At 38.8% G+C, this 21,049-nt stretch overlaps 4 protein-coding genes across 5 annotated transcripts in view; all 4 read left to right on the top strand.

Annotated features, from left to right (window-relative positions):
* The window catches only part of brpf1 (bromodomain and PHD finger containing, 1), a 61,579-nt gene that overhangs the window by 11,477 nt on the left and 29,053 nt on the right, over nucleotides 1-21,049 (top strand). The gene's annotated exons all lie outside the window — the stretch shown is intronic.
* arih1 (ariadne ubiquitin-conjugating enzyme E2 binding protein homolog 1 (Drosophila)) overlaps nucleotides 1-21,049 on the top strand; it is a 66,023-nt gene that overhangs the window by 32,794 nt on the left and 12,180 nt on the right. The gene's annotated exons all lie outside the window — the stretch shown is intronic.
* On the top strand, nucleotides 6,730-11,280 carry LOC104966704 (insulin-like growth factor-binding protein 5). The gene is made up of 4 exons (XM_010795934.1): nucleotides 6,730-7,758; nucleotides 8,562-8,596; nucleotides 9,350-9,469; nucleotides 9,766-11,280. The coding sequence occupies exons 1-4, from the start codon at nucleotides 7,422-7,424 to the stop codon at nucleotides 9,877-9,879; spliced, it is 606 nt and encodes a 201-aa protein (XP_010794236.1). The 5' UTR covers nucleotides 6,730-7,421; the 3' UTR covers nucleotides 9,880-11,280.
* On the top strand, nucleotides 15,927-18,296 carry LOC104966705 (phosphatidylinositol 5-phosphate 4-kinase type-2 gamma-like). Its single transcript, XM_010795935.1, has 4 exons — nucleotides 15,927-16,357; nucleotides 17,415-17,512; nucleotides 17,724-17,820; nucleotides 18,090-18,296. Exons 1-4 carry the CDS (start codon nucleotides 16,199-16,201, stop codon nucleotides 18,279-18,281), a joined length of 546 nt encoding a protein of 181 aa, XP_010794237.1. The 5' UTR covers nucleotides 15,927-16,198; the 3' UTR covers nucleotides 18,282-18,296.

Below are 21,049 nucleotides of genomic sequence, written 5' to 3'. Positions count from 1 at the left end.
GACATGAGAGCCGCGCAAGTTTTCCTTTTGTAGCAAGCAGCAAAAGAATCGTAACATGACGTGTTTGAGTTAATGTACCTACTTAATATGGCACGTCCTAAAAAATTAAAATAAAAAATAAATAAAATGAAAAAAAATTAATAAAATCGCACGTCCATGCGCATATCGCGGTTATCGCCATGACACGATATATCGTTCAGCCCTACTCCCAACTAATAGTTTTTTTATGGCAATTGTTGTGAAACCGCTTAAACCTGTTGTAAATAAAGGGGAAACAAAATATATATATATCTTTGTTTGTTTCAGCTACTCTTAAAAAAGCTAAAATAATAAATACAACCTTCAATGATAATGAGGGTAATGACACAAAAACAATCGATCCCTCTAACATTGTGATTCATATTGCAGTTTCAGTCAGATTAGTTGCTTTTTCCACATTGTACAACCCTACTCTCCTGAATGAGTGAGAATTGTTACGACAGCCAGATTTTCTTAATACATGTCCGATAGTTTCTCCTGCTGCCAGTCTGCCTGTCTGTCTGCTGAAAACACTGTGTTAGACTAATCTCACTCAAAGATTACTAACCCACACCCTATCCCTCATTCCAATGCAGCTCGGACATTCTTGAGGTAGTGGTTTTGCACTGGTGAACGTGGACTGTAGGGGGGCACTCAGAATTTAATATTAAGTTGAGAAAATTGTCAGCGATGGGATTCCAGCAGATACAATTGCTGGCTTGATGATAAAGCAATCTTGAGCACACACAGGGACGACGGTATGTGGTAATGAGATCATATCACATAGCAGATCCCCCCCACCCAAACATTTCAGAATGAATGATTGTGCAAAGGATAAACATTCAACTTATGTTCTAATGATTACCATAAAGCTATAAAAAAAAGTAGATACAAAGTTAAAGATAGCAGTTGGACAAATGAATCTTGGGAGAGGTCTTGGAGCTCGATCGGAGCTCAGTTTCAATAACAATGCCAGATATTGACTTACAGCCCCACTATAAATGAGCCTTACCTCAAAATAGCAATTTCCCTTTGATAAAGGATGGCCAGCCACATAGCAACCCACCTCCTCAGAGTTCCCTTGGTAACTAAAGAGAAGAAATGACAGGTTAACAATAGGTGACTTCTCATAGTTCCGACTGCAGTGTGCATAATCAGAAACACAAGTACAACCTCGTCTTTGGAAGGAAATACAGTGGAGACACTATCAGAGTAATAAGATGCACACGACGAGCAACAGATATCAGACTACAATATGAACCCAAAACTTAAAATGAAAAGACACTTTAAAGGCTGCTCCTCAGCCAGAGGATTAAAGAAAAACAGATCAAACCACATGCGCATGATTTTTATTTGCTGTTCCCGTTGTATTAGTCTCACACAGCCAGACCTATCTCATGCTCTTCATTATTATTATTATTATTATTATTATGAAAGTGAGTCTGCTTACATCCAAGGAGTCAGCCTACTGTTTGATAAGATATGATATCCTCCACTATTAAATAATAACTGAAGGGATGTTTTGTTAAGAAAGGGGAAACTGGAGATGTGCGAGGGCAATTGAGTGTTTAGCAGCTGAATGAAATGCTAACATATTTAGAATAAGGAATACCTTTTATAACCATAGAACTGTATGGTAGGTATGTGACAAACCTGATGCAAACTGAATGTAGGAGCCAAAGTTTGTGATAAGCCTGTGGAGCTTATTATGGGATTGTTTGGACAGCTCACCATCTGTGCTATAACTAACTAACACTTGTATGACGGAATTTAGACATAGAGGGGTAAGCAGACATGGATTTATTCTGTGTACATTTACCTTTTACTTTAAAGTTTTTAAAAAAAGCATAATAGCCAACGGGACTTCAGACTTGATTTGAATCAAATAAGCTTCAAATTTAGCAGCTTACTTATTCGATCTATTTATGGATAGTGGTTGCTACACTAAAAAAACTAAAATGTTTGAGAAAATGTTGTGTGTTTTATGTTATGCTGACTTAGAGACAGGCCACCATTTAAATTGGTTCTGAGGTTACCAGTAGACCTGTTTGGGTTTATTAATGCGAAATTGCAAAACAAGTGCTAACATATATGTGTATATATATGTCCCTGTTTTCTCTATTCTACTAGTTGTAAGTCAGTAAAATAAACACCATACTAATATCTTAAATACAAACATTAAAAGCTTTAAGAAGGGTACAAAGCTAATGTGTAAGTTCCTCACAGGCTTAATAGCTCTGGATCTTAGGTCTGATCCGTCATAGCAGCACAAATACTGTCCTTGTTAGGTGGATTGTGTATATATATTTTAAAAATAATATTTTTATCTTGGCATCCCTCCAGCTAGAATATTTTAGGGCAACAAGTTGAAGCTTAGAAACGTGCTGAACATTCAGGATTATCTTTTCAGCACCAGCTTCTGAGTCCTTTTTATTCTTAAATGAATGAAAACACATGACCTACAAGTACAATTATACAATAAGGGAACAGATTAAGCAGAGCGTCATTATCACTTCAGTTTGAGAACAGGCTGACCTGAGTGTCTCTCCATCCTTCTGTATCCTCATGTAGCGTTCCTGTGCAGGGCGCCCATCCCCGATACCTCTGATTCGACGCCTCAGATTCAGGAGGCATCTGTGGTGTAGTACGTTGATGTCATCCATCTGAATTGTGAAAAAATGGTGGGTAAAATAAGGTCAAATGAACACAAGTTCAGCAGGCTGTGTAGAATGGGAGAAATATACAACTAAAAGTTAAACTACAATCACAGTGCCAATAAAATGTACCATTTAACACATTTTCTCCAAGCATGTGCTCCTTTTTGGATCAAGATGTGGCGCCGATGAGGGCTCAGAGGTGAATTATCAACAGTTGGAAGGATATTGATTGTATAAACAGTTGTAATTGTATTAATTTTACATTGATACAAATGTAAAATCTCTTGACACTGGGCTTTTTATCTTTTTCTCACAATGTACAAATACAGATGAGTTTCGGTTTACCATGGACAGTTGGACACTGATCGTTCTTGTTGTAAAGTTTCCATTTCACTTATAGTTTAATGGTGTTCAGTAATACTGTAGTAACCCAAAGAACTCTGAAAGTCATTTCATAAGACACAACTCATAGGTACTAGAGTCAACTAAATATGTTGGGTGTGAAACAAATACAGCTACATATAGTTACACGTTAAAACACTGCATAAACTGTAAAAGCTGTTCAAATGAATTTAATTCAAATGTATTACCTTTTTTGTTGTTGTTATTAAACCTTGCCTTGCTCTTGTACTTGAAATGGTTAACCTGTTGCAAGTGCCATTATGTAAACAAAACGTTAAATACTAACTAAAACAATTAGAACAGGTGGTTTAAGTTTCTAATCATGTGCCAATGTAACATCAGTTTGCACGAAAAACCAGGTGAACATACACACACGGAACTGCCATAATCAATATGTTTTTTAAGATGCGTTTTTTCAAATATTGACAATGACAAAACACTACGAGACAAAATGACTATTAAACATACGAAGACATTTTAGTTTTCAGTTTGCTTTGGGATGCATTGAGGGCACAGTAAAACACGTAAAAAACGTCCACACAATTACCCAGTGTCACTTAAAACAACGTTCAGAGATTTTCCGATAGTAAAACAAAAGACGTTTAAACTGACAGCAACGAGAGGGAGGTGGGCGTGCCAATGTTTACATCTAAGCTGCCAAGCTAGAAACCATGCTAACGATAAAGCTAGCTTAGCATGACTCGTTGGGCAGGCATTTATAATGAAAACTGTGTATAGCCTTGTGTTTATTACATAGCTTAAGATAATAATCATTTCCTCAGTTGGTTATAAGGGGTTAAAATACTCGTAAAGCTAAAAAAGCATTCGCAGCGTTAGCAGCTAACGTTGTGTAGCTTCTTTGCTCTTTAGCTCAGGTTCGTTGCTTAGCAAAGAGAACGACTGTTCCTAAAAGTGCAGCGTAGAACAATACTTTATTATAGGTGTCATTATCGATATGTCAGTCACTTACCGGTTAACTTGGTGACAAATACGACAGAAACTCACTTTTCTGTCCATCAGCTATCCTTAGCTCCTCATAAAAACTTTGGAAACTGGAGTTCGGCGCTTGCCTGTGACGTAACGATCGTTAATGGAACAGCCAATCACAGTGAGAATTGAGAAGTGGTGATAATCTTTCAGCCAATCCTGTCTCTCTGTTTCTCTGCGTGTGTGTCTGTTTTTTTGTGTGTCATATTTTGACTTTAGGGTCTTATTTGACAAACTTAACCAACTTAAACAATTGTGAAAATAATAATTAGTCGCAACGTGAGTTTTTTCACCTTCTGTTTACAGTTTGTTTCATGCAGTGGTGGTAAAAAGTAGCAATACCGTAGGGTGAAAATACTCTGTTACAGGTAAGACTCGTTAAAGTTCTAAGTATAAGTACAAAAGTGTTTCTTTCAAAATATCAAGATTAGATCTGTGGTCAAAGCTTTCATATTTCCTATCTGTTTTAATTTATCCATATTGTGTTTTATGGTATCAGATGGAAGTCTTGCAGTTTTCTAGGAGTTTGCTCCTCTCAGGGACAAGATGGCCCTTTACCAAGCTGCCCTCTCCAAACAAGGAGTCACAAGGGGTGAGAGATATTGCCAAAATCATATATCATGATATATGAAACTGTATATCACAATACTTGTAACTGTATCACAATACTAGTAGGCTATATCAGGATACAGTTATTGTTGATTGTGTTCTTTGGAGGGATTGGACCCTCACCTTCTGTCTAATGGAAGAAGCTCATTTGCCCTCAACCCAGGTTTCACAGGATTTCATTTTCATTACAATTAAGTACTAATTTCATTATCCTAAACTGAAATATTACCATAAAGTCATGGAGATACTGCTCTTCAGGGCAGAGAAGCGTTCAACCACAATGTTTTGAGTGGATTCTTGTATTGAAATTGGTGCAGAGAGACTTTGAGGCAGCTGGCTGGGAAAGACCTGAGCCATGGAGGCAGAGAGAAGGACACAACTGTGTGGTTGTAGGAGCAAAAATGAATACACCCAAGGGCAGAGTGGAAAAGAGAGCCCCCGTTGGTCTGGCGTGTGTCTTGGAACATTCTCCGGGTATGTGGAAACGGGCTAACTTGCACGCTGATGGCAACACAAGACGGCAGGTGATTTCTGCCCTCCTTGCCAAGATTAATCAGAACAACAGGCTGCTGATGGCAGAGCAGATGATTGGCCTCATGTAGCCCTGCATTCCAGTGGGAAGTACGGACCAGTGGGTATGTCTGCGTGTGCCCTGCCATGTCTTTACTCTACTGCAAATCATCTAGGGCCATGCAGGCAATTGCTCGCAGCACCAAAAACAAGTCCCATAGTTTAGATTAATACCCAAATGATGTTCATGTTTCAAGTGAATGACTAATTTGGTGTAATGTCCATGATGTTCATCTGTCTACGTAGCGCCTTTCGCAGCAATGCAGTTGTCAGATAACACAGGAGACAATGAGACTTTAGATAAGAGAGGAATCCTGAACACACCCAATGATTGTCATGGTCAGATCCTTGAACCACTTTCATTTTTAACTCATTCTTGCAGTGCCATAATGTGCCGTTTCATAAATAGAGCGTAAGTACTCGAGTGCAACAACTACAAAAATGCGTTGCTTTAATAGAGTTTCTCGTTTTATAGAGGTTATATAGAGGACTTTTAAACAAAATCACTCAAAATCTTGCATAAATAATTCCTGCAAAGTTGCTTTTGGTTAAATCATAGTTAGCCAATCCTAACTGAGTGGAGGAATTATTAGGAGTTTGACTCCGGCTGGTCAATGTGCATTCCTGCAAAAGTGAGCCCTCCTCCTCCTTCTCCTAATTATCCAGATGATTTCTCTTCCAATTCAAACATTTGCTGAGCAAAGTACTTTCGCTGTTCTCAAACTTCAATATGTAATATCGTCCATGAAGTCAGTTAATATCTGATGGTTGTTAGTAGAAGTTTATTTAAAAATGTAAAAGCGCTGTAGAGGCAATGCTTTACATACCTGACTCAGCAGGGATTAGATAATGCTGAGGCTCAGTTTTAGTTAGTGTATGAAACATAAAGTCTTATCTTACACTTCAGTTTTGGAATATTCTAACATTTGGAAGAAGCACATTTAGGAGATCAGACTGTGGTGGCATTTGCATCCATCAAATGTGGATCAAGAATCAAACCATTCAGCTGTCTTTGTGGTCCAGTCAGTCGTACAGAGAGCATCCGATTGAACGTTACAAGCTTGGCAATACTGAAAGGAGCCTCCTGGAAGTCATGGAGGCAGCATCAGGATGTTCTCAGTTCACAGAAGTCGAAGGTCATACTGTCGGTGCAAATAGATTGTAACTAACAACATTGCAACAAATCTTCTTAATAAGGAGTTTTCCCAAGCTAAGCAAAGACGTGAAAGCCAGTAAATTAACATTGGAAAGTAAAAATCACACAATGATAATATTAAAGTTAGTGACTAAAATACTTTTCTGTTACAAGACTTTAAATCTTTACAGATGTATTTTGCACATGACTCATTACTTCAACAGTCTCTGAACTTTGAGATGTGTTTCAGATTTGACAAAAAGACAGAGTTTCTCAGGTGGAGCAGTCATGTTCTTCCAGGAAATATTCTCCACATAATCACATCGGGAGAAACCACGCAGCTGTGCATGTATTGTAGCAAATGGCATTGCAGTGGCGAGGCTGATGGAGGCACGTGTACATTTGTATTTGTTACCATGGCAAATATGATTCCAGAAAGGTCTCTGACACTGGGAAGAAAGTGCAAAAAGCAGAACATCACTACTTCTGATTCATCATCTGTAACGTTCAGAATGAGTGGAAGAAGACGGGTTGGATGTATGTGTTAGTGTATAACAGGAAAGGGTGGAGTGATTTTGATAATTTCTGAAAGGAACATAATCCACCCCCCACTTGCTCTCTCTCTCTCTCTCCTTCCCTGCCACCTCCCTCTCTCTCTCTCCCCTTTTCTCTCTCTCTCTCTGAGTCCCAGCCCCTGAAGGTGTCATAACTGTGCTCTCTCTCTCTCTCTCTCTCTCTCTCTCTCTCTCTCTCTCCCTCTCTTTCTCTCTCACTCACTCACTCTCTATCACCGCCTTTCAGATCTTTAAAAGCTGGTGCTTTGCTGTCTCTCTCTCGATCTCCATTTGTCTCCTCTGGCACTGCAGGGGACTCAACCGGCAAAGCACCAAGGAGAGCTACTGTATAGAAACGGGGAGGAAGACTGAGGAAAGGGGAGAGAAAAGGGAGAGAGACTAAGGGAGAAATATACATCCAGAAATAGCATCAGCCACATTTAACTGACAGAGAGTGACAGAGTGGAGAACCTGAGACCTGGACACAAAATGCCTTTTCTTTCTTACTTAACAACCGTTGTTTTGTTGCTGATTGCTCACTGCGGATCATGGACCGGGGCAAACCGCTTGGGCCCCTTCAAGGTCTGTCCCTCCTGCAGGGATCCACTGGGGGCAGGTCGGCCCCCCAGAGACCATAATGTTGCCGGCAGCACGTCAGTGTTGGCCCAGGGAGAGCCCTGTGGTGTGTACACCCTGAGCTGTGCCAAGGGGCTCCGCTGTGTTCCCCCACCAAGGGAGCACAGCCCCCTCCAGGCTCTGTTGCAGGGAAGGGGCATTTGCGCCAAGCACAGCAGGACTAGTCCCACTGAGAGGCCCCACCCCACAGGTAAGATACTGTATACACACGTGCATGAAATCACGTATGCACACGTACATGCATGCACCTAGAGATGCACTCAGACCTGCGTGGACACTGCAGGTGGGCTGGACAAGTGCACATCCACCACAGAGTAATGTTTTTACAGAGTGTCTCCTGTATTGCTGTGAATTGCATGTGATGCTGTGTCACTTACCAACAAAAAGAAAGGCCAAATAGTGTGTGACATTTAAGCCTGGATGCATTTTATGCACCACAGATTAATTTGAAGACCTCAAGCATCTACTACTGTTAGACTGTGAACAATTGTAATTTGTCATTCCGATTGTAGAAGATCAGAAATGATGGCAAATCACATAAAACAAGGATCTCAAATGTAATCTCAGATTGCTGCAACAGTGTATACGTGAAAATATCCCTGCATTGATAAAAAATGTTATACATTTAATCCATTTCAATTCATTTGAAACGATCTGCACTACAAGTCAGCCTCTCTGTAGAGAATTAAGAACAAATGTGAAACTGTCAGTGTCACCTACATCCTAATCAAGCTGCTTTTTATTGCAGTGATCTCCATCTACTGTTCAAACTGAGATACTGCGATGAACTATCTGAAAAGGAAGCATACTGATGGAAATTAGGTCTCTCATTGAATGGCCACTCCAGATAGATCCTTCTGAGTGACTGCTCAGTGATACAAAGATATACACCAATAAGGGCAGCTTATATTGTAAAATGTGGTTGTGGTTTGATGTTATCGGCTACGTTGCTGTAATGTCACATTCTCATGCCGGTGTGTCGTTTGCTCTCAGGTCCCCATCCCTCACACGGTGGTGACATTGAAAAAGTAAGTTCCTGCTTTTGATTTACAGTCTTTCACGAGTGAAGCTCACAGTGGAGCTTCACCTAAATGGTCAAAAATCTGAGATGTCAAAAGCATTTTTACCAAACATTATTGTGTTAAACACATCAGATGTGATACAGAGGGCTGTATATTGAGCTGCATTGTGTTATAAAGAGTTATTACCATGGATTCTCTGTCGTTTAGGGTGTTGCAGTGGCATGTACACACACTGCCCTGAAGCCATGCATTATGGTGCATGATGTGTGTGCTGCTATGCGGCAGAACTAATTGAGCATGATGTGAATCAGGAAAGTTTCAAGTCGGCCGCTGCCGCCTCACATTTTACACTTTGCAATTTGGGTGATCTCCAGCATTTGAACTAATGCATACTATGTATAATATGGATGACAATAATCACATAATTGATAAAGAGGACACAGATTCATTTCCGAAAGTGACAGCAAGACGCACTTCAAACCATCCACTGACCTGAAAAGCCAAAGCATTGTGTAACAATATGGTTATATAATGTTACACAATATGTGACATCTGATATACATATTCTCTGCTTCTGGCTGTAATGCTGCGACACTGTGGCAAATCCTTTGTGATTCATATCCACATTTGTTGTGATCAAAGAGGATTTCTGACAGCACAATCAGCTGAGGGGAAACAGCAGCTTGCCACGGCCACTCTTTAGATGAACATGTCTTTGCTTCTGGTTATGTTAGTCACACTCTGCGTTGCTGTTTTCAGGCACCCTGCCGCAAGCTGCTGAATCTTGTCCTGAGGGGTCTGGAGCTGACAATCTTCCAGTCTGACCGTGACATCTATATACCCAACTGTGACACCCGTGGCTTCTACAGGAAAAAGCAGGTAGACTGTCACACACACCTGTAACTTTATTGGCTCTTATGTGATCTGGAAATGTGTCTTTGCTGCTGTGTAACTGTGTGTCTTTCTGAGAGCTGCACCCCACTGCAGCTTTCTTTTCGGTGCATCCAGAGATTTGTCTGTGACCACAGGAGAATATGTGACACTTCATCCTCTGAGCCTCTCAATACTGCGCTATGATGACATATCATTTTCTCTCTCTTCCTCTCTCACCACCTTTTCTCCCACTCCCCTCCTTCCCCTTTCAAAATATCCCTCTGTCTTTTAACCCCACACAGTGCCGCTCCTCCAAGGGCATGCAGCGTGGCCACTGCTGGTGCGTGGATGAACTCGGCACGCCTGTGCCCTCACGTGCCAGCGAAGATGGCACTTTACCATGCGATGGGGAGTGAGGCATGAGTCTGTCCAATTGCTCTGAGCCTGGAGGAAGAGGAGAAGGTGGTGGAGGAGGAGGAGGAGGTGGTGGAGGAGCAGGAGCACAGGGAGAGAGGGTGGCTTTAGCATGTGCTAGACACTGCCTGGACAGGAGGTAGCAGGGATAAACCACTTCCTATGGAAAATACATACCAGTTAACGTTCATGTCCTCTCTAAAGCAAGACACACACACTCACAGTCCAGCAGCAACAATAACATCTGCCTGAATGTTCAACAGTTGCAGCAGCGTCCTCTGCGTCGTCTGGTGACATGCTGCATGCTTACATTAATGCTCTGTGAACTGCCTCAGTGATCCAAGCGGTATTACTCCGAATGATCTCTATATTCCCTGGCTCTTGTCCTGGCTTTCTGGTAGATCTTTATTTTACTTTTTAGTTTAGGATAGCTGACACTGCCTGTGTTTGTTCTGATCTCAGTGGGCTGAAATACTGTTACGCAGGTGATGCGACACAAATGTTTGAAAAATGTGTCTCCCTCACCGTCCTCTCTCCCTCTCTCCAAAGATACACTGATATCAACATACCTAATTGACAGAATATTTCTTTTCTATTAATTTATTTTTGAGTATGTGTTTCCATCAAGTACTGCTTGAATCTTACAGTATATATATGTCAAGTCAGAAAAAATAATCTTACAAATATGATCCTGGATGCTTTTGTTCATTTTATTTGTCAAAATGGCGTTCTGACTGCTTATTAGTTGATTGTTTGTACATATGTTGGATTTTTGTGGTTGACTGTGTGTTCTGAAGTGGCATACAAAAAGCTTACGGCTGTTACCCTTTTCAAAAAGTTGTAAGGCATATTTTTATACACGTCAATATAATATTTTATATATGAATTGTTGGTTTATTTAATGAACTACAGTACAATGCCATGTATTTTTATATTGTCAGCAGTTTCTTATTTAAAGACAGAGATTATTTTATTTCATGTTAGGGGAAGTGTTGTGCTTGAAAGGCACCTTTATGGCAAAACTCATCATTCATCAGAGCTCTATTCAACTGCTGCACATCTTATGGTTATATCTCATGTTTTTAATTTTCCTTTTATTTATGCTTTGTTTATTTGAGAGTTGAGAATATCCATGTTACTATTATGTTTTATTTCTGGCACATCATACCACAAATTCTGAGTTCAGTAGAGAAAAAAAAAATCGAATTTGTTATTGTTATGTCTCTCCCAAGTCCTTGCAAAAGTCATGAAATGGTGTGCTATTAAAGTGTGATTAGAATTTATCTATTTCTGAACAATCTTGTTGTGCCAATGTGTGTGCCGTGATGAAAGGTCCATGCACAAAGGACCTGTAAGATTTGCAAATATGAAAATAAAACATAATGATAATAAAAATGGAGAAGAATTAAACATATATTAATATAACAATGGCTGTTGGGTGTGTTCTTTTTATCGGATGAAGGTATTTGTGATGAATTTGAATAATGCTGCTGTTGATAATGATGATAAGTTGACGAAGAAGATATCTATCACGTTTTTGGCTTTAAGTTACACAAAAACATAAACAACATGGATACCCCAGATATGTCATGAAAGTAAGAGAAAGTACAATGACGTCAGGTTCTTGTGATTAAACTTTAGGCTACTATTGTCTGCATCCCAACATTTCAGTCAACAGTTAACAGTTACTATTAACTCTAAAGATTAACTTTTTGCATACAAAACATGATTTAAACAAGAAACATAGATCCAACTGAGCCGTTTATGTAAATGTAACCTACTGTTAACTAAGAGTAATAAGACAGTGTATTTTAAACTGTAAAAGCAATCCCTCTGCATTATGAGTAGGCCTACTTCTACTTTTGATGCATTTTGCATAGAATACCTACAGTATGTAGTTTTACTGAGGAAAGAGTTTGAACGCATGAATTTGATTCCTCATAGTATTTTACACTGTTGTATTGTGTTGTTCATTGCTACTTTTATACAACGATTGAAATATTTCCATTCGGAAATCGGATATTTAACACAATTATAAAATATTATAATTATTATCATACAAAAGATTTGATCCTCAATAGCAATTATAATCATCAAAAAAGAGTCAATAAACGATGGCTTTTAGGTACTGTACTCATTAGTGTTTTGAGGTAAATGCAAACGACAGCATGGCAACATGCTAACAATAACAATACAGCCTGTCTGATGTTTAGCAGGTTTAAAGCTAACATGTTTAGCATCTAAGTTCATTCTAGCATGTTTATATTTGCTAGTTGGCAATAAACAAAAAGCTCAGCTGAGGCTGATGGGAAACTCAAAGGCTTTGAAGGTATTTTAACAGATTTCTACTCTGCAGTTGACCCTCTGCTAACTGGTATAATTGACAATGCATTATATTGGCCTGGGTTCATGTCAGTTTTAACATGTGAGTGGTAAAAGTATAGAATTGTTATCAGTCCGCTGTTTTTTCATGTGCCCCGTGTAACATTGACAACTTTTAGCCGGGTTTAGTACATTTTCAAATAACTTGAATTGTGTCAGTGGGACATTTTCTGAATTGGACAAATCAACCTTTTGACCCATAGTTGGCACTAATATAGAATCAAGGATCGTGAGGGGGACAACAAAGTCACAACTAAATTGCAATTCAAGAGTTATCCAGATATTTGACACTGACAATCACAACCACACATGAAGCCTATTGATATAGCATTAGAGGGAAAGTCTGGGGATCACCATTGAATTTCAGGAAATGTATCCCACAGGACACTTTGGGCCGACTGACTGACTGACTGAATGACTGACTGACTGACTGACTGACTGACTGACTGACTGCTAGCTGCCAGCTAATTATAAAAAAGACAAAAAAAGATATATAACCTTGATGAAACTAACACATCAAAACAGTAATGCACTGCCCAGGCCTCGGAGAAGCAGACCTTTTGGAACACCAGTAACCCAAATACTTCCTTCCATTATTCCAAGTAATAACACAATCAAATGTTCTGTCAGGATGGTGACAAAGTGATACAAATAATGAAGGCAGACAACACTAAATCATGTCTTAACAAATATGGGGACTTCTGAAGCCTTTACTACTAAGGGTCCCTCTGACGCACTTGGACAGCTTACTGTGTATTTCAGTTTGAGGCTTTATGCTCACATTCCTTATGCAGTGAAATTGAAATTACACATTAGAGCACATTAGAGTCATGCTGCTTTTCTGCCATTACTAGGCACATAAAGGATGATTTTCTCTTGCTCTGCAACACAGAGACCAGATACATGCCTGTTTCCAAGGTAACAGCATAGAATATCCCATTTGTCCATGCGTGATATGAAATGAAGGCCTTGCAGAAAATGAAGGAGGAAGCATGATCCTTTGTATAATCACACCACCACACGTCCTACTTCTCTATGTAGGGTGCTCTGCTATTCTTGGCGATTCTTTTCTGTGCATTAAGCATGAGATGCAAGCACAATACATCCACCGTTCTGTATAACTTACTTAAAAATGACAAGTATGATGTGAATAAGGATACATACAGTTTTTTATCCAAAATTAAACATTGAAAGCAGATGTCTTGCAAGCAGATAGTTGGAGTGCTTCCATTCTCTTGGTCAAATATTACAAAATGTTTACATGCTAAAACAGATCAAAAGTAAAAACTGATAATCAATCCAAAAATATTTCTATAACACATTTGTTCTAACGCACCAAGTAAATTGCTTTTTCAACATCAAATACATTTGGGGATGTTCCCTATATTTTACTTTTCTATTATTTTGTTATTTATTGGACACAACACATATGAAAAGCATCATTAAGATGTAAATGTGTCAGATTTAGCCAAAGGGAAAAATAGAGCTTGTGTACGAAGATGTATGTTGGAAACCGTGCTGCATTCAAAGCATTTTGGAAAAATGAACTGTTTACTACAATTGAATGCTGACAGGCCTCACATTTGGAAAACAAAATAACATGGTAATGCTGTCATACATTCAAATAGAAAACTAGAATATAGAAGAAGAAAATGAGTAAGTTACCGTTCCCTGGAAACTATTGCATAATAGTGGTTTAACTCTTCACCTCTCTCCAGTTATGTAACAGTGCAATCTGCCGAATTGTGACATAACTGTTGCAAGAGGTTACAGGTGCAACAAAGCACACTTCTGGACACACCCAACTATGACACAGACATGAAACACTGCTTTACCTGGGGTTCATTTAACCTCTTAGTTGCTCATTTCAAAATGGTACATGATATTAAATATATACGATCAGCATTTTGTGATAAAGTCAAAGACAATAAGTTGAGAAAGTAGATTTGCAAATCATAAGCTAATCGGTATACAAGTGTATATTGACTTGTATTAACTACCGGTAGTTGTGGACAGTTATAACAGTAGGTACATTTGCTATTTTCTTGTATGCAGGAAAACATTAAATTATCTGACTTGGACCACCTCTGATATTAAAAGTAAATCAAATCAATCAATACCTCTTTTTGTAAATGACTGATTTTGTGTTCTTCTGCTATTCTCTATGCATGTCAGTTGTAGTTTAAACACATATTGTGTTTGTTAAATGTATATTATGTCACATTGTCAATTAATCATCAATGTTTAACTTAAATGGAGGCGTGTGGCGCAGTGGGTTGTGCGTTGGTGTTCGGATCAGGGTTCAAACCACTGCAGTCAGCATGTCGTTGTGTCCCCGGGCAAAACACTTCACCCCAAATTGCTCCTGCGGTGATTGTCCACTGTATTGAGTATGTAAGACGTATTATTTACGTGCAATGTAAATAACATTTTATTTATTTTTTATAAATATAAGAAAGAAGAAAAAGAATGTTCTTCTTTTCCAATAGTAGGGATTAAAGCCCTGGATATCTTAAATTCTGACACAGCTTTTTTTGTATTATATCTGTCTCTCACAAGTCCAACAACTTGATGGAAGTGGAAAACCACATTGCAAGAATTACATTCCCCATTTTAAACAAAACAGGGTTATAATAAATAGTGTGTACAGTAGCTCTGTTTCTGTCAGATGTCTACAGGTACCTCAAATCATGATTTTGTCCTTTGTTTTTAGAATCTTACTGCCCTCTAGAGGTTAACAAATATATTTGTGGGTAACCATAATGAGAGTTGAATGCATCTGCTTAAATTTGACCACTAAGTAGGACACTGAACACACATAACCACCATGCATGGTTTGATCCAACAAAGCTGTCTGTCTGTATCACTATCACTTAATCATTGTCCATTAGTGTTTGGAGCATTGGTATGACCATGTTGTGTTCACATTTCTGCACATTGCCCTCATCTTGCAAAACTGTTATGCTTTTGAATATTCATATATACAACACAACTTTGTATTCACAGTGAAGTGACATATCATATGTCTATTTATTTCCCGTTTTTATTGAAGCATTAGTTTGTATTAACTTTTTTCCTGGGCAGGTGGTAGACATCTGAAATAAGCATCTGAAGAAAAAACTTGCTGTGTAATTATACTTCATAATATATGTGAGCTTTATTTGTGTATTCATATTTTATTAATACAAACTATAAATCAATCAACATATTATTGTGTATTACTAATACACTATCCTGCAGTATATGAAGTAGTTTTATGTTATCAACCTAATAACATAAAATGAAGTGTACAAATAACTCCAAAGTTAGTCTAATTATAATTGTGTGATATAGGCTGATTTATTGATTATAGAATTAGACATTCTAGATAATGAATACATTTAATTTAATTACAGTTTGCCAATATTACTTATGTAGCCTACTTTAGCTTGCAACAGAGTATGTTTGTTGTTATTTCACACATTTTTATTTGATTAAAAGATTAGTACAACTGAAGTTAGACGAAGTGATGAGATAACAGAATTAAAGAGGTGATAAATCAGACTGACCTCTCTTACTTGAAAGCACCATGCAACTTTGCCAGAACCGCCCACTTTAGGTCACCTGACGCACTTATATCGATTCTACTGGTCGTTGCCACCTGTCAATCACAAACTCACCACGTGGTTGATAATAACATGGGTGGGCTCGAGAGGGCGGAGGTGGACTGTCAGCAGCAGCAATGATTTGGGAAATAATATAGTCACGCATTAATGAAGTTAATTAATGATTCAGCTCGCCAGGTTTTGAAAAATAGAGACAGTGTAAAAGAACCGAAGCTCGACAGGTGACCTTTGGTTTTTTTGTGGCCGGGGAGGAGACGTTAGCTAGAGCCGTTAGCTAGAGCCGTTAGCTCGTTTAGCTTCCAGGAAGACGAACGAGAAGAGCCCGTCTGCGGTCATGGCTGCCCTCGGTAACTCCGGAGCTATTTCCAGTCCCATGGTGGTCTTGGCTCCGAAGACTAAAACGAAAAAGAAACATTTCGTGCAGCAGAAGGTGAAGGTTTTTCGAGCCAGCGACCCCGTCCTGAGCGTCTTCATGTGGGGCGTCAATCACTCGGTGAGTCGCTGGAAGCTAATGCTAACATATCTCTGCCATGTAAACGTAGCTTAGCTTAGTTAGCAGTTAGCTAACTTTACCAACATCTGTGAGATTCTGTGACCCTAGAAGATCATCTGTGGTTAAAAACTCAGATGCTTTGACTAATTATTGACAGGTGGGTTCATTAGGATCTAGTGACAGACTTGTAAACAGCTGTTCAGGATGGGAGAAGTTCTCTTTTCTTGTACTTCGGTAAAAGTAGAAGTACCTGAGTGTAGGACTTCTCTGTTACCAGTAATTGTACTCAATAAAAGTAGAAAAGTATTGGCAGCTAAATAAACTTTAAGTACCAAAAGTAAAAGTACTCATTATGCAGATTGGCCCATTTCAAAATAATATATATTATATGTTTTGATTATAATTATTGATGCATTAAAGTGTTATCAGAGCCGGTAAAGGTTTGAATGACTTTGTATGCGTCAGGGTAGCTTGTGAATTTGGAACTAAAGTCTGCTTTAAATGTTGATTTTATATTTCACATGATTAATCCAAATCTGTAAAGTAATTACAAGTGTTAAACAAATGTGGTGGAGTAAAATTACACGATTTACCTCTGAATTGTTCTGGGGTAGAACGAAGTACAAATGTAACAAAACATTTAAATACTCAAGTACAGTTCTATAGTAAATGTACTTAGTTACTTTACAGCACTGCAGCTGTTTATGTTACACAGCAAACATCAACAAAAGTGTATTGGGTCACAGCTACACAGCTATTAAAATGTTATGGAAATACGGTGAACTCTGGTAGCAGCTACCAACAATCATTGTATGGCCATACTGAAAGATTTAGTGTACTAAAGGAAATAATGTAGTATAACTAGTCAGTGCAGTAATGTATATCCTATTACTCGAAGTACAAGTACTCAAAGATCTGAACTAGTTTATAGTTACCCTCTCAGGCATATGAATGGCGATGGTTTTGTAGCCTAACATTTAGTGTCATGAATCCCAGTCAATGCAACATGTTTAAAATGAAAGAAATGCTAACATTGTTGTTACCTTCTTTCTTTCAGATCAATGATCTTAACCAGGTGCCTGTTCCCGTCATGTTGCTGCCTGACGACTTTAAAGCAAACACTAAGATCAAAGTCAACAACCACCTCTTTAACAAGTAAGACATAAGCAGATAATGAATTGGTTGAAATGTGAATACTTGCACCTAAAATAAAATGTACCTGACAATGTGTATAGGCTAACCTGCAGAGGAACATACACATATGAAAGAATCCTGACGTCTGTGTGCTGTCTGCTATAAAAAATGTTTTTGTTCCTTTGTGTTCAGCCACCTCTTTTTCACTTTCTTACGTCTTCTCATTTTGCAGAGAAAATCTCCCAGGACATTTCAAATTCAAAGAGTACTGTCCTCAGGTCTTCCGAAATCTTAGGGAGCGGTTTGGTATTGAGGATCTGGATTATCAGGTATGTGAAGTGATATTCAGTATCTGATGAGACTTCTTTGTCCTATAGGGATGTATCTAACAACTGTTTTTAATTAAATGGTCTTTATTATGTATTTATTTTATAGCACCCGTTTTTAGATGGTTGATGTAAAGTGCTTTTAAAATGCCTTGTTTGTCTAAAATATCCGATACAAACAAACTTTTTTTAACATATTAAAACAAATTATTAAAAAAAATTGAGTTAAAACTAAAAGGCTAATTTCTACTCTTAACTGTGTGCTTTTCTAGGTTTCGTTGACACGCAGCCCCCCGGTGAGGAGTGTAGACGATCAGGGAGAGGGTCTGCTCCTCAACTCCTACGACCGGACGCTGGTCATCAAGCAGATCTCCAGCGAGGATGTGGCAGACATGCACAACATCCTGTCTGAGTACCACCAGGTAAGGTCTTGGTCGTTGTTGTTCTACCCAGCATTTTGTTAACGTGCCTCTCAATACTTTCTTACTGCCGTACCCCTTCTTATTAGTTCTTACTGAGGACTTACTGTAGAACATGAGTGTTACAAATATACAGTTTAATGTAGGTCCAGGGCAATGTCTACAATTCATTTGATTATCTCAAAATCTTGTTTTGGTAAAACATGCAAATTGTTAAGATGAACTTTACACCGTATTCAGCAAGAAGCTAGTCACTTCTGTAAATGCTCGTCAGTATTTGAGACAAGTCTCTCCACAGCTTAATGTTTTTACAGGAAACCCTCAAATAGCACTCTGCTAGCTTTTTCAAGTCGGGCTCTAAATGCTGAATAATCTCTTAAATTGTTTATGTTATGGGAGATTGTGTTATTATTGATAATTGTATTTTATTCTGGAAAACCAACATCTGGCAAAGAACTGGGTCATTTGAGTTTCAGTTGCTTCTGCATCTTGAATCTGAATCCTTCCTTCCATCTACGTGTTCATTCAGTTTGCCCCTCACTCATTCATTCAAGGTTATTCCTGTCAGTTTCCAGATTTGATACCTTCACACACAGATCCTGGATCACTTGCATCCTGTCAGTTTCCAGACTTGATACCTTCACACACACAGATCCTGGATCACTTGCATCCTGTCAGTTTCCAGACTTGATACCTTCACACACACAGATCCTGGATCACTTGCATCCTGTCAGTTTCCAGACTTGATACCTTCACACACAGATCCTGGATCACTTGCATCCTGTCTGCTTTACTGAACTGTGTGTTAAGCTTCCCACATTGCGTCCTACTTACAGAATGTTCTCTTTAACCTTTGTTTGGACCTTTTTTGAGCTCCTAAAATTAGCACTTCCTGGGGGGATTTTTTTTTTCTTTCTACCTCATGGTGAGGGACGTCGACCCAAATGTGGTGCAGTGAGCAGGCAGACCGCTACATACTCAAACTGAGAAGAGAAAACATCTGTCGTGCTGAATTGCCCTTGATCAAGACCCTAAATGTAAACCTCCCTTAGGGGAAACTGAATGATAACGCAGGAAAAACAGAACCCTCATCATCAAGGTTACAGCGCTGCGCAGCGTGGGGAACAAACAGTTCTATAGTTGTTGATTTACTAAAGATATGCAAATGTTCATATCAACACATCTATGTTCATGTAAATAGTAGAGTACGTTTGTAATAGAGATACGAGGAAGGTGACACCCTTTCCCCTCTATTTAGTTTGTTTCTATAAAGGCTTATTATACATTTGTGGCCCAGTCTGGTATCAGTGCTCATGCTCGTTTGGCCGGGTCGGGAGGGGACTTCAGAACTCGGACCACTGAGTAAACTTTTAGCTGCTTTGAGTTTGATAGGAATGTGTAGCCTGTGGTTACGCAGCCTACATAGAACGGGGAGGAAGATGAGGAAAAATGGCAGCTCTGTTTTCAGAGTGTTTTTTTGAGTGCACTTGAATGAACTCATTGTTATCCGAGGCATTTCACAGTTTCCCTCTTTCATCATGACTGTTTGTTTATTGGGTCACTTTTCCAGTCAACATTTAGTTTTTAGGGAACATGTTTTGTGTGTTTAAAGAGCTGTAGATTCAGATGATGAATATTATTTTTAGAGATGTTTGTTTTTTCAGCTGCAAAATAACCTAATATTGACACATTGTACTCGAGCATTAGGGCAAGCACGACGTGTTAAAGGCTTTGTCAATGTTTTGCTTTCAGTCATTACTTGGATGAATTTTCCGAGGGTTCGGATCCTCGTCACCTTTTTCATACCTGATGAGTTTGCATCCCTGAAACCAGGATTCACTCTTTAACCTCCTGCCCAGTGTGTTTCATGGGACACTGAATGAGGTCACTGTGAAGAAAGTCTATTTTAACTGACTGAGCACGGCTCAAAGTCTAACCTGGATACACTCAGTAATTGCTCTGCTTTTAAAGTGACCTTTTAAATATGGAAACATGTAAGACTGTAGGCCTTTTTAAGACTCTTGTGGTAATCTTTCAGCTGCGAATCTGTCTTCATTTTTTACAATATTTGTATTAGAATTTTAAACAAGATAAAATGCAGTCTTATACATGAATACAGGGTGTCCGCGGGGTCTTAAAAAGTATTAAAAGTTGATAAATCAATTTAGCAAAAATGAAGGCTATTAAAAAGTATTAAACGGCATTTTCCAAGGTATTACATTTTGTAGCTTGTTTTTAATAAGTATATCAATTGTCCAAAGAGGTTGTATTCTACAGTCTGCCTGAATGTAATCATTGCGTAGGTGTGTAGTGTGATTCTGTGTAGTTTATTTATGGCATCTCGTTGGATTTGACGTCATCTGAACAGGACATCGCACGCTCACTGCTTGATAGCGCGCGAAGGTCCGTTTACGCCGGTTGTTAAGCAACATCGTTATGGGGAAATGCAAGTCTGCGTCCAAATGGTTGGAAGATAAGGAGGAAGGACAATCAATACTGTATATAGTCAATGTGAGGTAAAGTGTGTCGCCAAGGTAACCGGTTAGAACTCCAAGTGGCGATGAGGTCTTAAAATGTATGGAAAGGGTCTTTAAAAAGTTCTTAAAAGGTTTCCAGGGATTCCTGCCAGTATAACTCTTGGCTATAGAGTTAATTTTTTATTACTTTCCAATCTTACCACAAAACTCCATTGTAACAAATGTTTCTTTACACAACTGGATGCAGGCCCATAATCGGCAGAGGGAAACACATTTGCACTTTGTGTTGGCATTATGAAGATGTCGCAGATCGAGCATGTAAGCCTTTCTTTCACG

The sequence above is a fragment of the Notothenia coriiceps genome, unplaced genomic scaffold (assembly GCF_000735185.1).
Source record: "Notothenia coriiceps isolate Sejong01 unplaced genomic scaffold, NC01 NC01_scaffold00037250, whole genome shotgun sequence".
Classification (NCBI taxonomy): domain Eukaryota; kingdom Metazoa; phylum Chordata; class Actinopteri; order Perciformes; family Nototheniidae; genus Notothenia; species Notothenia coriiceps.
The sequence above is the reverse complement of the archived record's forward strand: the minus strand, read 5'-3'. Positions and strand labels throughout refer to the sequence as shown.